Raw genomic sequence first — 15425 nt, forward strand, 5'->3', positions numbered from 1 at the left:
GTTCCCTGGATCACCAATTTGTGGCTTTATTTCATTTACATACATATTTTATTTATTTATTTCAGGTACTTATATAGCACCGTCAATTTACGCAGCACTTTACATATATATTGTACCTTCACGTCGGTCTCTGCCCTCGAGCTTATAATCTAAGGTCCCTAATGTGCATTTATACATACTAGGGCCAAATTAGACAGGGGTCAATTAACCTACCAGCATGTCTTTGGAGCATGCGAGGAAACCGGAGTACCCTGAGGAAACCCACGCAGGCACAGGGAGAACATGCAAACTCTGTATATGTGTGTGTATGTATATATACAATCTATGTATATATACAGTCGGTATAGAAAATAATCACCCGACTTAAAATAATATTTTGTTGCTTTGCAGCCTGAAATGAAGTCACACAGTTTTTGTTTTATTCAGCTGTATTCACTCAGTGCAACTTATAATATCTAAGTAAAAGAAATAACACCCAACATGTCAGAAAAAAAATTCAAAAACAGAACCACTGAGTTGGAAAAAAAGGCCACCCCCTCCTTATTGTAAACTCAATCAGGTGTAGCTAATCAACTTCTCAATGGCACACAAACATTTGACTTTGGACTGTGATCAGCTGAAAAGGGCTTTCCTTGAGCATTTCAGTCCCTGGTAGTGCAAATGAAGCAAACCATCAACTATGGGTGGCAAGGCACTGTCACGAGATCCCTAGGATAAAGTTGTGAACAGGCACAAGTCAGGATGCAAAAAAAAGTCAAAGGCTTGATCAATGCCTAGAAGCACAGTAAACTCTATTAAGAAGTGAAAAATATTTGGTACAGCACAGACTCTCCCTGGATCAGTACGTTGCTCCAAACTGGATGAAAGAGCTAGGAAGAAACTGGTCAGAGAGTCTACCAAGAAGCCTACAGAAACTCTGAAGCAGTTCCTTGAATTTATGATAAAGAGTGGTCATTGTGTGCATGTGACAACAATATCACAAATTCTCCACAAATGAGGCTTGTTTGGAAGGGTTACAAGAAAAAAAAAACACTCCAAGAAAGGCCACATGCAGTCATGACTGAGCTATGCCAAAACGCACCTTGAAGATTCTGAGGCCAAATGAAAAAATGTGTTATGGTCAGATGAGACTAGAGTTGAACTATTTGGCCTGAACACCAAATTACATGTCTGGCGGAAATCCAATAGCGCTCACTATTCAAATAACACCATTCCTATAGTAAAGCATGGAGGTGGTACTGTAGGTATGAGGGTGTTTCTCTGCAGCAGGGACTGGAGCACTTGTCAGGATAGAAGAAAAAAATCAATGGGGCAAAATACTGTCAAATTCTTGAGAAAAATCTTCTGACCTCTGCCAGAAAGTTGTCAACAGGAAGAGGGTTTACCTTTCAACATGACAATGACCCAATGCACACAGCAAATATCAGCACAGGTAAATGACCTTACATGGCCTAGTCAGAGCCCAGACTTGAAGCCCATTAAAAATCTGTAGAATTACTTGAAGACTGCAGTCCACAAACGATCACCATCAAATTTACCAGAACTTGAGCAGAAGAGTGGGCAAATATTGCAAAGTCTAGAAAGTTAGTAGAGACATATCCCAACAGACTAAAGGCTGTAATTAAAGCAAAAGGTTGTTCAACAAAATACTGATACAGGGGGGTGATCCTTTGTTCAACTCACTGATTCTGTTTTTCCAGGTTTTTTACATTTTTTTTTGACATGGTGTTAGATCTCGCTTGGATGTTATACGTTGCACTGAGTACATATAGCTAATAAAACAAAAACTGTCATTTCAGGCTGCAAAGCAACAAAATGTAATTATTTTAAAGAGGCGTGATTATTTTCTATACCCACTGTGTAGGTATATGTAATTATGGGGTGATATTTTGATTTAAAAATTTATTTTTCTGAAACAAACTATAGTCAGCTAGACTTGGCTCCTGTGAAAATCTATTTGACATCTTTTCCTCCAGTATTAGGTTACCTCTTTTTGATGTGCTTTTTGTTAATTTCCCACCAAGTTTAATACATTGTTTATTAAAGTGATTGTAAAGGAAAAATGTTTTGTTTAAATAAAAAATAAAAAAACAGACATGTCATACTTACCTGCTCTGTGCAGTGGTTTTGTACAGGGCAGCCCTCTCTTCTCGGGTCCCCTGCCAGCACTCTGGCCTGCCCTTGCCAGTGCCCCCATGGCAAGCTGCTTGCTGTGGGGGACACTCATGCGTGCTAGCTCCCGAGCCAGCTCTCTAGGTCCTTAAGACACAGAGAGTGCAGCTCAGCCCAGCTGTGAATGACTACAGCGGGAGCCAATGGCCCTTGCTGCGCCATCTCAGCCAACCAGGATGAAAAGACACAGGAGAGCATCAGGTCTTATGCACATCGCTGGATCAAGATCGGGCTTAGGTAAGGGGGGGGGGGGGCTGCAAACTGAAGGTTTTCTTATCTTAATGCAGAGGTCTCCAAACTTGCTAAAGAAAGGGCCAGTTTACAGACTTTAGGGGGGCCTGGACTGTGCTCAGTGGGAGTAAACCATGCCTGATCTTTGGTATTAGTGGGAGAAATAGTTGGTGTCAGTGGAAGGAATTGTGCCCCAATGTTGGTGTCAGTGGAAGGAATTGTGCCCCATTGTTGGTGTTGCCTATTGGGCCACATACAGGCAAGCAAAAGGCCACATCCGGTCACGAAACCGCAGTTTGAAGACCACTGCCTTAGTGGATAAAGGTAAAAATACCTTCAGCCTTTGCAACCACTTCAAGAATGCATTTTTAAGTGGCTCTTTAATTAAACCCCAAAACAAAATTTTACTATAGCCTATCAATCTCTAAAGTAATATTAAATGCTTTTTTTTTTTTTTTTTTTTTTTTTTAGTATTAAGAGAGGGTATAGTTGACTGCTCTGTGCAACCCCTTACCTCTTCCAAAAGTTTTATCAAGCCAGGTGGTGTCACCCATAACTTGAATTTCAGTGCAAAATTCTGGTTGTATGGCCAGCTTAACCTAGAGTGCTTACCCATCCCTGAAGATGTAATATGTTTTGGCATTACAGTTTATTTTACAAAGGGATCTGTGCAGCAACAGAGGTCACGAGCAGCCCAGTGAAAGAGGCCTGTGGAAGCATATCAATGAAATCCATCCTGTGTTAGCCATACAGAGAAAAAAAAACAAAAACTCTTGTTCTGTCAATTTTGTATGTATCCAGTGTAGTGCATTGGCTTATCTCTAAGGTCCAAGCCTGTGAACAGTAATGCCCCATACACACGTGCAGATTATCTGCAGACTTTTGTCTGCAGACTTACCAAAACCATATAATATGAGGTCAAACCTAAACACTTTCAATTTGTATGCAATACCGCAGGCCCTTGCACTACATAGAAAAGGTAAGTCTGCAGACAAAAGTCTGCAGATAATCTGCAAGTGTGTATGGGGCATAAAAGGTCAAACCGCCAGGGTGCAATATATGCCTTCTCCCCTCAATACTTATCTAAACTGATATAAATATCTGTTTCAGCTAATTTCTGCTCTGAAAAAAAGGTCAAATTTATGATCGTATTTAACATACTAAATTAATCAACTGCACAATTCTCCTGAAAGGTTGTAAGCGATAATAGGTAATATGTAATTATGGGAAGAGATAATGATAGTAATTTTAATTAAAGCCACATCCTGTTTTCTGTTCTTTTAATTATGCTAATTTTTTCCAAAAACGGAAATGCAAAAGAAAGAGAGAAAAAAGGAATATGAAAGTTAACAAGTAAATTTCTACAAATGTCCACAATATTTCTTTATATGTTCTTTAAGTATTTGCAAACCCCACCTGGCTTTTATGAAAGCGTTTTAAAGGGAACCTGTCACAATTTGACATATGCTGGAATCTGAATATTCAGTTTTAAAGCCCAGCTAAACTTTGTTTGAATCATTCCAGGTGCTTTAAAACAAAAGGCATGCAGAGTCATTTTTTTAGCCACAGAAGTCTGACATGCCTTCTTCCAAATCAGAGCTAGAGCTCCCCAATCAGCAGGGAGACTAAGTTTCTTTAAAGCGAGATGTATGGGAATTAAAAAAAAAAAAAAAAAATCCATACTCCTCTCCATGCTGCAGCTGGCCCCATTGACTCCAAACCAAAGAACTAAGCAATACATGACCGATGATCACTCATCTCTGTCTGCTCGCAGTGGAGAGCAGAGATTGTCAGTGATTGCTCTTCACTCTTCACTCTGCCCCTCCAACACTTACTGGAGCACTGGGCTGGACAGGGAGCGGGCTCAATTGGCTTCAGTTCTCACCCGCACACTGGGAACCGATGCTAGCTGTCAGACCACTGGTTTGGATCCCGACAGCATAGTTAGGATCCTTCCAGAGCCTGGAGTAGTCCTGTCACATCAGCTGTCTGTTGATTCTGGGTCACAGAAGTGTAAAAGTGCTCCCCTGTGACTCACAAGTGCCGCATGGCTAAAAAAAGCTTTGGCCATACTCCCCCTTAGCCTCAGTTCACATATATGTGGTGCAGGAAACGCAGCAAATCCTGTGCATTGAAATTGCGTCAAAACATTTATGCGATCTGCTGCGGGTGTCAGTGTAAAATGAACCACACCCCAAAACAGCTAGCAAAATACAGTGTGATTGCCTGAATCAGATCGCATGCATGCAGCAAAAAAAAAAAAGGGTCCTGCACCATTTTGGTGTGGATGCAGTGCAATTTGAGCCATACAAAATAAATGGCTCAAATCGCACCACAGACTTTGCATGTAATTTGTACAGAAATGGGGTGTGTTTCCAGTGTGAATCACATGCAATGTGCTGCATCACGGCAGTGTAAACCTAGGCTTAATGTGTAATTTAGTTTAGGACAGTGCTCGGCCGGACACTGATAGAAGTCACAAGACTGCTTTATACCGCTGATGAGAAGAGATCTTTAGCAGTTTATATTTATTAAAATAATTGCATTTCCATGTTCTGTGTACTGTGGGAGACCAGATGTAGTGAATGCTGGCTCCTGGGTTTAGTGACACTTTTAAAGGAGCTGTACAATCAAAGCTCGTTTGGCTGTACATCTCCTATGGATCACAGGAGTGCAGTTCGTTCTGCACTCCTGTGACCCATTTTCAGTAGAGAGGGGGCTAAAGTCCGCTCTCTGCTGACATCAGATATCAGTCCAGGCACTGCGTCCTCATGACCACGGAGTCAGGATCCGCCAGGTGCCTGGAACGACACCCAGCTCAGCCTCTCAGCGAGCCGCCGAGAGCCTTAGCTGGTCACTCCCTGCCCCTCCATGCCTCTCCACAGTCCAGCGCTCCAATGAGTGGAGAGGGGGCAGAGCAGATAGCTGCTGACTAACAGCAGCTCTCTGCTCAGAGAGCTGTCAGAACCAAACAATCGGTGGTGTTCTATCGCTTTGTTCTCAGTGTAGAGGCGCCTGGGGACCAATGCTGCATCCATCCACCTAGGTAAGTATAGCTGGGGAACAAAAAAGAAACTCATACTTCTCTTTTAAGCTATAAGGAATGATTGACTTAACTAGATTTATTCACTTTTGAAAAAAGTTAAAGCGGAGTTCCGGCCGCAAATACCTTTTTTTAACTAAATACCCCTATAATATTAATCCATCGCCCTTTACAGAACCACTATTCTCATACTTACAAGGTCTACAGTATTGGATTTTAGTCAAAATCTTACTTTTAAAAACGCTGTCTGAGCCATCTTGGATGTGGGCAACTGAAGCCGCAGTGTAATCGGCTGTGTCCTTCTGGGAGTGATGACAAACAGCTCCCAGGATGCAATGCAAAGTGATTCCGGGGGCCGTGGCCACAGAGGGGGGAGAAGGTGGAAGCACAATCAAAAATGCCCTGAAAATAAGGTAAGGGACCCCCGAAAAAAATTGAAAATGCCCAATTGTTGATCAGCATAGCGAGCACTCCAGGAATCACTAAAGTTGCAAAATAGGCCGGAACTCCGCTTTAAGAAGGGATATCATTATGTATAAATATCTAAATTGACCATACATAAAATTTATTGGAATATTGTTAACTTTAAGTTCACCACAATAGATATGGGGGTCACTGTTAGTAACAAGAGGAACATACTGCATATGAAAAGGATTCTCAGCTGTAAGCTGAGAAAATGTGGTTTCACAAATATGGGTTCTAGGAATCGTGGTTAATTGCTTTAAAAAATGGCAAGTGGTGTTCCTAGAAGTGTAACTCATAAATGTCTCTTAAATACTAAAAATAAATTAAATTGATCTGGGGAGTTCTATTGTTGGCTTTAGGGTTTTACCTTCTTCCGGATCAGCTTCTGGTTTATGGTTGAGGATGTGGGTTTTGTTTTGATGAACGTGATAAAATAACATTTTATTTTATTTCTTATGGGACTCCTATTCTGTAACTGTATGCCATAACAGAATGGCACAATCATAAAACGAAACATGACAACAAAAACACAAATGAAATGACCCCTGTTCAAAAGTCTACATCCCCTAGTTCTTAATACTGTGTTTGCCCCCTTTAGCATCAATGACAGTGTGCAGTCTTTTTTAATTGTCAGAGGCCCCGAATTCTTGAAAGTGGAATAGCTGCTCATTTATCTTGGCAAAATGCCTCCTGGTCATGCAAAGTCATTTTTTGTCTTGCATGAATCGCATGTTTTGAGATCACCTCAGAGTGGCTTGATAATATTTAGGTTAGGAGACACTTATAGCCACTACAGAACTCACCTTTTTCTGCTGTAACCCCTGGAGGATCAACTTGGCATTGTGCTTAAGGTCATTGTTATGCTGGAAAGTCCAAGAGCGTCCCATGACCAGCTTTTGCGCAGAAGAATGTCTGCCAGTATTTTCTGATAACATGCTGTATTCATCTTGCCATACATTTTCACAAGCTTCCCCATGCCTCACTCCCCCCCAAAACATCAGAAAGTCACCACCATGCTTCACAGTGGGGATGGTATTCTTGTTGCTATAGGCCTTGTTGACCCCCTTCTTTCCTGCAACTTGACCATGCAGTGCGTTTTTGTTCAACTTTCATCATATTGTGCTCCTCGATAAAACCACACTGTCTTTTTCCAGAGCAGCCTATATTTCTCCTGAGGTTACCTGTGTGTTTTTCTTTGTATCCCGAACAATTGTTCTGACAGTTGTGGCTGCAATCTTTCTTGACAAATTCTATATATATATAGTGATAGCTGCGCTAATCCATACCTAATGCATAAACCTATAATAAATAAAGTCAATTAGTGCAACATAAAAGTGACTATGATAATTCCTCTGTGATTTCAAGATCCAATTCGGAGCTGTGTGCACTATTCCACACCTCTGTGACAATATCCACCACCGACAAATTTGCTCACTCACCAGAGCTCCTCCAATATAAGGCGTGATCATCCACTCCTCAAAGGGATGTTGGATCCACTATGATACTCAATGTAGCCTTATTTCTTAAAACCATTCAGAAATAATTTATATTATGATGCTCTCCACTCCTCTCTCAATTCAAGTACTAAAGAAGCTGCTATCATTGCGCCACATGTTTAAACCATAAAAAAATTTACAGTTAAAAAGTTTATAAACTTAATAATTATTATTCCTGGATGGTCTTAAGACATCAAGGATACATTGAGTATCATAGTGGATCCAACATTCCTTTGAAGAGGGAATTAGAGGAGCTCTGGTGAGTGAGCAAATTTTTCGGTGTAGGATATTGCCACAGAGATATGGAATAGTGCGCACAGCACCGAATTTGATTTTGAAATCACAGAGGATTTATCAGTCACTTTTATATTACACTAATGGACTTTTTATTATATGTGTATGTATTGGGTATGAATTAGTGCAGCTTCCACTATATATATATATATATATATATATATATATATATATATATAGCATTTGTCAAATTAATTTTTCACATTGGAGTGCGAATATAATAGCTACAGCTGATGATTTTTGTTAGGTATTAATATTTTTTGTGCCGGTGGCACAAACATTATAGTATGTAATCTTTTTCGTCTACCTGACCTTGTCTTGGTATCAAGAGATCCCCACATTTTCCACTTCCTAATAATTGATTGAACAGTACTGACTGGTATAATCAAGGCTTTGGATATCTTTTTCCAGCTTTATAAAGTTTCATTACCATGTTATGCAGGTCTTTTGACAGTTATTTTCTGCTCCTAATGGATCAGTATCTAGCCTGCTCAGTGCATCCACGTGAGAGCTAACAAACTCATTGCCTATTTATACACAGACGCGAAATGCAATTACTAAAGTCACAGATGTGAGAAACTACCTTTAGCTGCCATTTTAACTTGCGTATGTCACATTATGTGTCTGTACCAAGGCCAAACAATCCAGGGTGTGTAAACTTTTCATCTGGGCCATTTGGGTGATTTCTGTTATTATGATTTAAAAGGGAGCCAAAGCACTATATGTGATAAATAAATGGCTTCATATAATCACTATCCTTAAATTTTTTTAAAACTTGCATGATAAGTCATATTTTCAATATCAATGCCAAAATGTGACGCTTTCGGAAAGGATATGCAAACTTTTGAGCACAACTATATTAACTTTACTACAATGTATGACTAGAATGTAAAAAAAAAGTGAAGACGTAGTACACCTTAGCAATGAGGGCGAGTCATGCAGATCCCTATAAGCTTCTAATATCTTGGAGGCGTGATCGGATGTGAAGCAGACCAGACGTGCCCGCCGCGAGCTCCAGGGACCCTGAGTAATCGTTCTCCTCTAACATCCTGCAATTAGCTTTTTTTCCCCCTTACCGGACCCGTGGAGGATCGGGACACTAGCGGGCTCCATCCGGAATGCCTGGGAGGCACAAATCTTCAGCTGCCGCTGCAAAACAGAAGCCGCAACCGGCTGTATCTTGGGACGCCTTCTTGGAAGGCCTGCGTGCTTTGCTTACCAACATGGAGCTGCCCTGCCATCTGCATCCATCCCGGGCCAGGCAAGTGACACTGTCATGATTTTATCAGCCATAGAGCAGAGCAAAACCTCTTTGTTGGCCCGCATCGATCATTTAGCTGAAGAGTGTAATTTTATCCGGGCTGACTTAGATAAAATTAGAGGGAGACTGACAGATACTAAACAGCGTATTTCCTCGGCTGAGGACCTGACCACACAGCATTCTACCATTCAGTCCAGATGCTGATGGCTAAAACGGATGATGCTGAGAATCGCCAGCGGCGAAACAATGTTAGGGTGCTGGGATTACCTGAGGGGGCTGAGGGTGAAAGGCCTGCTGAATTTGCCGAACAATTCATTAAAAATTGACTTCATCTCACGGATCTGGCACCCACATATGTTGTTGAGAGGGCCCACAGAGTCCCCACGGGACGCGCGATCCCTGGGGCCCCTACTCGCCCGTTTCTTGTCCGGTTACTAAATTACCGGGACAGAGACCGCATACTCAGTGAGGCCCGCAAGCATGCTACTTTGCCATATGAAAATGCTGCTGTTCACCTTTACCCTGACTTCTCTGCGAAGCTCCAGAAGAAGAGAAAGACCTTCAATGAAGTGCGGCAGAAGCTCCGGGATGAGGAAATTAAATATTCCATGCTTTACCCCAGTTGCCTCCGTGTCCAACATGCCGGATCAGTCAAGTTCTTCGATTCCCCTGACGATGCGGACGCCTGGCTACTCATCCTGCGGTGAGCCTCACCATCCCTGCTCTTCTGCAGTTATGGATGCCGGACCTATACTTCTTCCTCCGTCCTACCTGCATTTTTTGGATTGCGGCTGGCGGAGGCCTTCTGACACTGGATGACCGCTGAACCCTTCTTCCTTCAAGTACCCCCCTTTTTTATTTGGTCGTCCTCCCTGTGCATCATACCAGATTTGTATCCTTCCCCTCCTCCCCCCTTTCCCTTCCTTTCTGTTTTCTTTTTGTCCTTTTTCTTCTCCTTCTTTGTCTACCATTTCTCTCCCATCCTCCTACACTTATGCACTTTCTCCTCTTTCTGCCTGTGTCCCCAGAGCGAGGGCTGGGGAAATCCCCTGCCTGCCTGCTCGAGCCAAGACTGCCTTATCTGGTTCACTGGACTGTCCACGGCCCGTTGGCCGGAACTATTTTTGGATAGCCCTCTGAATTCCCCTCCCCCCCCCCCCCATTTTTTTGGGGACACGTCTAGGGTCTTGTCGCTGACATTCCCTGGCTCTGATCCAGGGTTCTGTGGACATCTAGACGTTTGTGGTTTTTTCAAGTTTTGGGTTTAAACTGCCTAGTAACAGTTGTTGGGGTTCTACTGGACAGTAGGGTGTTTGCTGCTTCCTTTTTTGCAGCATCATGGTTTTTTGCTATTTTTTTCTGTTTCTTTTGTTTGGGTTAGTGTCTATGCACCTTCACGTACTGTTTGTGAATTCTGTTTTTTTTTGCCTGTCTCCCCTTCCAGATGCTCCTTGTCGTGGCCTTCGGGGTGCGCCAGTTGTCCCCTTCTCTCTTAGTGCTCCTTGGCGCCCCCCATGAGTGCTACGATGAGTTTGATCTCTTGGAACGTGAGAGGCCTCAATGATGGAGTTAAGAGGTCATTAATGTTCAAATATCTCCAATCCCACAAACCAAATGTGGTGTTCTTGAAGGAAACCCACCTTACGGGTAGTAAGGTCTTAGCGCTCAGAAGGGCTTGGATCAGACAGGGTTTTCATGCCACCTACTCCTCTTATGCTAGGGATTAGCGATTCTTCTGAATAAGTCCCTGCCTTATGTGGTGGAGCAGGTGATTACTGACCCTGGGGGACAATTTTTAATTGTTTTGGTGACCCTTTACGCTTCCCAATGGGCTCTGGTCAATGTGTACGTCCCTTCTCTGTTCAATCCTAAAACCCTTTATACTATCTCGAGTAAACTCGCCTCCCTGAATTACCATAAACTGATGGTGGGGGGTGACTTTAATGCTATTTTAGACCGTGATTTTGACTCTTTTAACCTGGGCAGGGGGTCTCATCCGGACCTCCTGGCTTGGGCGGAGATGTCCGGCCTCCAGGAGCTTTGGCGCTGGCGGGACCCTACGGAACGGGTGTTTTCCTGTGTCTCCCCCACACATCACTCAGGCACTCGCATCGACCTGCTGTTTGGGTCGGCGATGGTCCTCTCTGCCATGGGTTCAGCCTCCTATGTCCCGGCTGACCTCTCGCTCCACTCCCCGCTGGAGGTTGAGGTAGTCTTGGACGCCGGTAGAGAGACGGGTTGCTGGCCCCTGGCCTCCCACTGGGTACACAATACTGACATTCAATCCCATGTCTCCCCTAAACTGACTGAATACTGGACCTCTAATGAGAACACCGAATCGGTGGCTATATTGTGGGATGCATTTAAGGCCTTTGCTAGGGGTGAATATGTCTCCTCCATCAAGGCCGTCCGACGGGACGCGGCCTCCCGCAGGTCCCAACTTGAGAGAGACTAGGCGGAGGCCCTGAAGGCGTTCACGGATGACCCTGTTGCAGAAAACTACTCTGTGCTTGCTTAGACTCGCAGAGATCTTAAACTCCATCTTACTCAGCTGATACAGGAAGATGTGGGGCGATTGCGCTCTAGGCTGTTTGAGGGGGGTTACAAAAACGGCAAGATGCTGGCTCGTCTGGTTGCAGAGCCGATATACCAAATGGTAATTCCAGGAATACGTTCTCCTGCGGGGGACTTGATCACAGACCCGGCTGGCATTCTCGGGACATTCTCTGAATATTATGAACTGTTGTATGATGATTGGCTCCCGGATCGTGTAGGGTCTCTTGTTGGGGAGTTGGGCGAATTCTGCCTGCCGTCGCTTTCTGGCGAGGACAGGGAGGCAGGCGCTTGATCAGCCAGTGTCCCTGCTTGAAATCGAGGCCACCATCGCCTCCTTCCCCAACAACAAGTCTCCAGGACCGGATGGCCTACCGGGGGAATGGTATAAAACCTATTCTGAGCAGTTGGCCCCCAGGCTTCAGGCTCTTTTTACACACTGTTTGGAAACTCATTCTCTCCCGGACAGCATGTACCAGGCACATATAGTCCTGATACCTAAGCTGGGTAGGGACCACTCCCTATGCTCCTTGTACAGACCCATATCACTCCTTGACTAGGATCTCAAAATCCCCACGAAAGTCCTTGCCACCAGACTGAGAGTGCTGCCTTCCCTGGTTAGTATGGACCAGACTGGTTTCATGCCCGGTAAATCCACGGACATTAATATCAGGCGGGTATATACTCACCTTCAGCTCCCCCCCTTGCCTCGGGCTCAAGGGTCTTGGTGTCCCTGGACATTGAAAAGGCCTTTGACACTGTGTGTTGGAGTTACCTGTTGGGGGTGCTTGACCTCTTTGAATTTGGTCCGGTGTTTCTGCAGTGGATTAGGCTGCTCTATTGCAAACCATTGGCTTGTATTAAATTACATGGGAAACTGTCGTCGCCTTTTCGGATCCGGAGGGATACGCAACAGGGCTGCCCCTTATCGCCGGCCCTATTTGCGCTCGCTATGGAGCCTCTGGCGGCAGTGAACACGAGTTCTCCTGGAGTACGGGGAATACCGGTAGGTTCTATTGTTGAGAAATTTGCCCTGTACGCAGGCTACCGTATCCTCTTTTTACAGGATCCGGGATCGTCTCTGATGGAAATACTGTTAATTCTTGACCGATTAGCTTCTATTTCAGGGCTACGTACAAACTGGGACAAATCCTTAGTCCTTCCCATAGATGGGGGAGCGGAGGCTCAGTGGGACCCTGCCTTACCATTGAAACTCACCCGATCTATTAAATATTTAGGGGTCTGCATATCTTCTAACATACATCACTTTGTGGCTCTCAAACTGCGACCCAAACTTCAGTGGTGTAGGCAGGTGGTTGGGGCATGGTCCCGTCTCCCCCTCTCCTTGATAGGGAAGATTAATTTGATTAAAATGAAAATTCTCTAGGTACTGCTCTATATTGTTCGACACTCCCCGGTTTGGTTACCAAAGTCTCTGTGTAAGCAACTCGATTCACTTATTACTACATTCCTCTGGTCCCCGGGTCCAGCCAGATTTAGCAGGAAAGTGTTATGCAGACCATGGATGCAGGGGGGACTGGCGTGCCCAAACTTCTACCTGTACTATATAGCAGCCATGCTGGTCCAGGCACATGGATGGATGGTAGCTGACAAGACCAACGCGTCCGTGGTCCTTGAGGCAGCATTTGCGGGCTCATACGAGACTTTGCGGAATGCTTTATACAGGGGACCGAGGGCCACGTATCCCACCTTGACCGTCTCCATGCGGACGGTGGTCAGGGCTTGGCATACCATTATTGCGGTGCCCAACTAAAGACGGGCACTTTGGTCACCCGACACCCCACTATGGTTTAACCCTCAGCTTTTGGAGTTTCGCTCTATCCCGGATCCCGCTTTGTGGGCGGGCAGGGGAGTGAAATCCCTAGTAGACATCTGTGAGGGGGGGACACTGTTTACGTTTGATAGGCTTAAACATAAATTTCAACTACCTAATTCCTTCTTTTTTCACTATTTGCAACTTCGAAACGCCTTTAATACCCAGTTTAGGTGGCCCATTGTCAACCTCGAGCGTGACAACTTAGAGGCTCTGTTGCGTGATGATACCCTGGAAAAACCTCTCTCCTCCGTGTACAAAATACTTTATCCTTCCATCCAGACTGGTCTGGATGGCCTGCGTGCGGCATGGGATGCGGAGGGAGGGGTGTTGGACGAGGAAGACTGGGAAGAGATCTGGGAAAGTCCCTTCAGGGCTCTGATTGCAACTAGGGATAAGCTAATTCAATTTAAGATATTACACAGAATTTATCTGACCCCTGTGCGTCTGCACCGTATGTTCCCAACACTCTCGGCCTCCTGCTGGAGGTGCCCCAGTGACTCTGCAGGGTTCTCCCATATTTTCTGGGGGTGCCCGGCGGTTGGGGGCTTCTGGCGGGAGGTGACAGGCTTTGTGTCCAACCTTGTTAAGCATGCAGTTCCACTGACGGTTGCCGTTTCCCTCCTAGGTTTGGTGGACGTTCTGCAGGCTCCCAAGGCGGTGCGCACCTTGGTGGGCATTCTATTGTTTTATGCCCGTAAGGCGATTTTTCTGAAGTGGAAATCAGCACTCCCTCCCACGCTGGGTTTCTGGAAGGGACTGGTTAACGCTGTGGTGACTTTGTATAAAACAGCCTACATGTCCAGAGGATGTCCTCAAAAGTTCGAAAAAGTGTGGCAATTGTGGGTGAACTCCTCTCTGACAACTGATACTCAGGATTGATCCCCTTGCCTCTTATTTTGGGTGGGAGCCTCACATGTGGTAGTGACTCTTGTGTTTCTGATGGGAGGGAATGTTATGGTGGCCTGTGAGTCCTGGTTGGTGGGGGAACGGGTTTAAGGCTATGGTCAATTATGTTATGAATCTTCCTTTTTTCCTGACTTTTAATGAAGGTGCATTTTCCGGTAATCTTGGCCCTTTTTTCTGGGCTGAGATTGTCTTGGTGTATGTATATGTTCCAATAGTGTGTAGATGTTTAGGTTGTTTTGCGCCGGGGTATGCCCCAACTGGCTTTATGTTTTTTTATTTTTCGAGAAAATTTCAATAAACCGAATTAAAAAAAAAAGCTTCTAATATCTTCATAAACCATTTTTAATCTGAGTTCAAGGCAAACCGCAAAATACATACAGCTGTTCTACCTGTCAGTGGATGTGTATTTTAGTCTATCCAGTTCTGAATTTTGCACAGCTCTACCACTCAGAACAGCCCTGTCTGGACAAGGAGACCTGATTTCTCTTTGCTGTGTTTTAGCTAAACCTACAGGTCTCCCCTAGCCAGTTTTTGGGCAGTGAAAAGAAAGAAACTGGAACTCGATGAGCTTTTCTCTCTGTCACTCTGTTCTCTCCTCCTATCAGCATTCTACTTGCACTGCAGCAAAACTGACTGGCTCCATGTACTGCTATTTATTCCCCCAGTCTAAGCTCTGCTCTACAGAGACTGCAAGAGGCTGATATGAAGTTAAATTCAGTGATTTTTACCACTTGCCTAAAAAAACAAAAGAAAATCTATATATATATATATATATATATATAAAAACATATACATGTAATAAATACAGAGTTGCATTTATTTGTGTCTTTCTTTATATCTGCCTGGAGTTCAGCTCTAATGGTGCATTATCTTTCATGAAATCTATAACAAATGTATATGTATTTTTTATTCTGTCAGTACATCTAAACTTGTGTTTATGCTCTGTGTCTTTTAGTTTGAGAATGAGATTATCACAAAGTTGGACCATGAAGTAGAAGGAGGGCGAGGGGACGAGCAGTACAAAGTGTTGTTTGAGAAAATGTAAGTGTTGATTAACCGCTAAGCTTTATACCCAAGTATAGGCACAGGAGACAATAACAAGCAAGCCGTGAACTTTACACTTCATTTATAATTAACATGTGTTAATGAAGCGCAGGGATTAAAATA

At 44.1% G+C, this 15425-nt stretch overlaps 1 protein-coding gene across 1 annotated transcript in view; it reads left to right on the plus strand.

Annotated features, from left to right (window-relative positions):
- DOCK1 (dedicator of cytokinesis 1) overlaps nucleotides 1-15425 on the plus strand; it is a 696032-nt gene that overhangs the window by 533371 nt on the left and 147236 nt on the right. The window contains exon 34 of the mRNA XM_082266717.1: nucleotides 15214-15299. Within this exon, the coding sequence (XP_082122843.1) occupies nucleotides 15214-15299 (86 nt within the window). The remainder of the gene's footprint in view (nucleotides 1-15213; nucleotides 15300-15425) is intronic.

This window comes from Pelophylax lessonae (genome assembly GCF_965119305.1).
Source record: "Pelophylax lessonae genome assembly, chromosome: 9".
Taxonomy (NCBI): domain Eukaryota; kingdom Metazoa; phylum Chordata; class Amphibia; order Anura; family Ranidae; genus Pelophylax; species Pelophylax lessonae.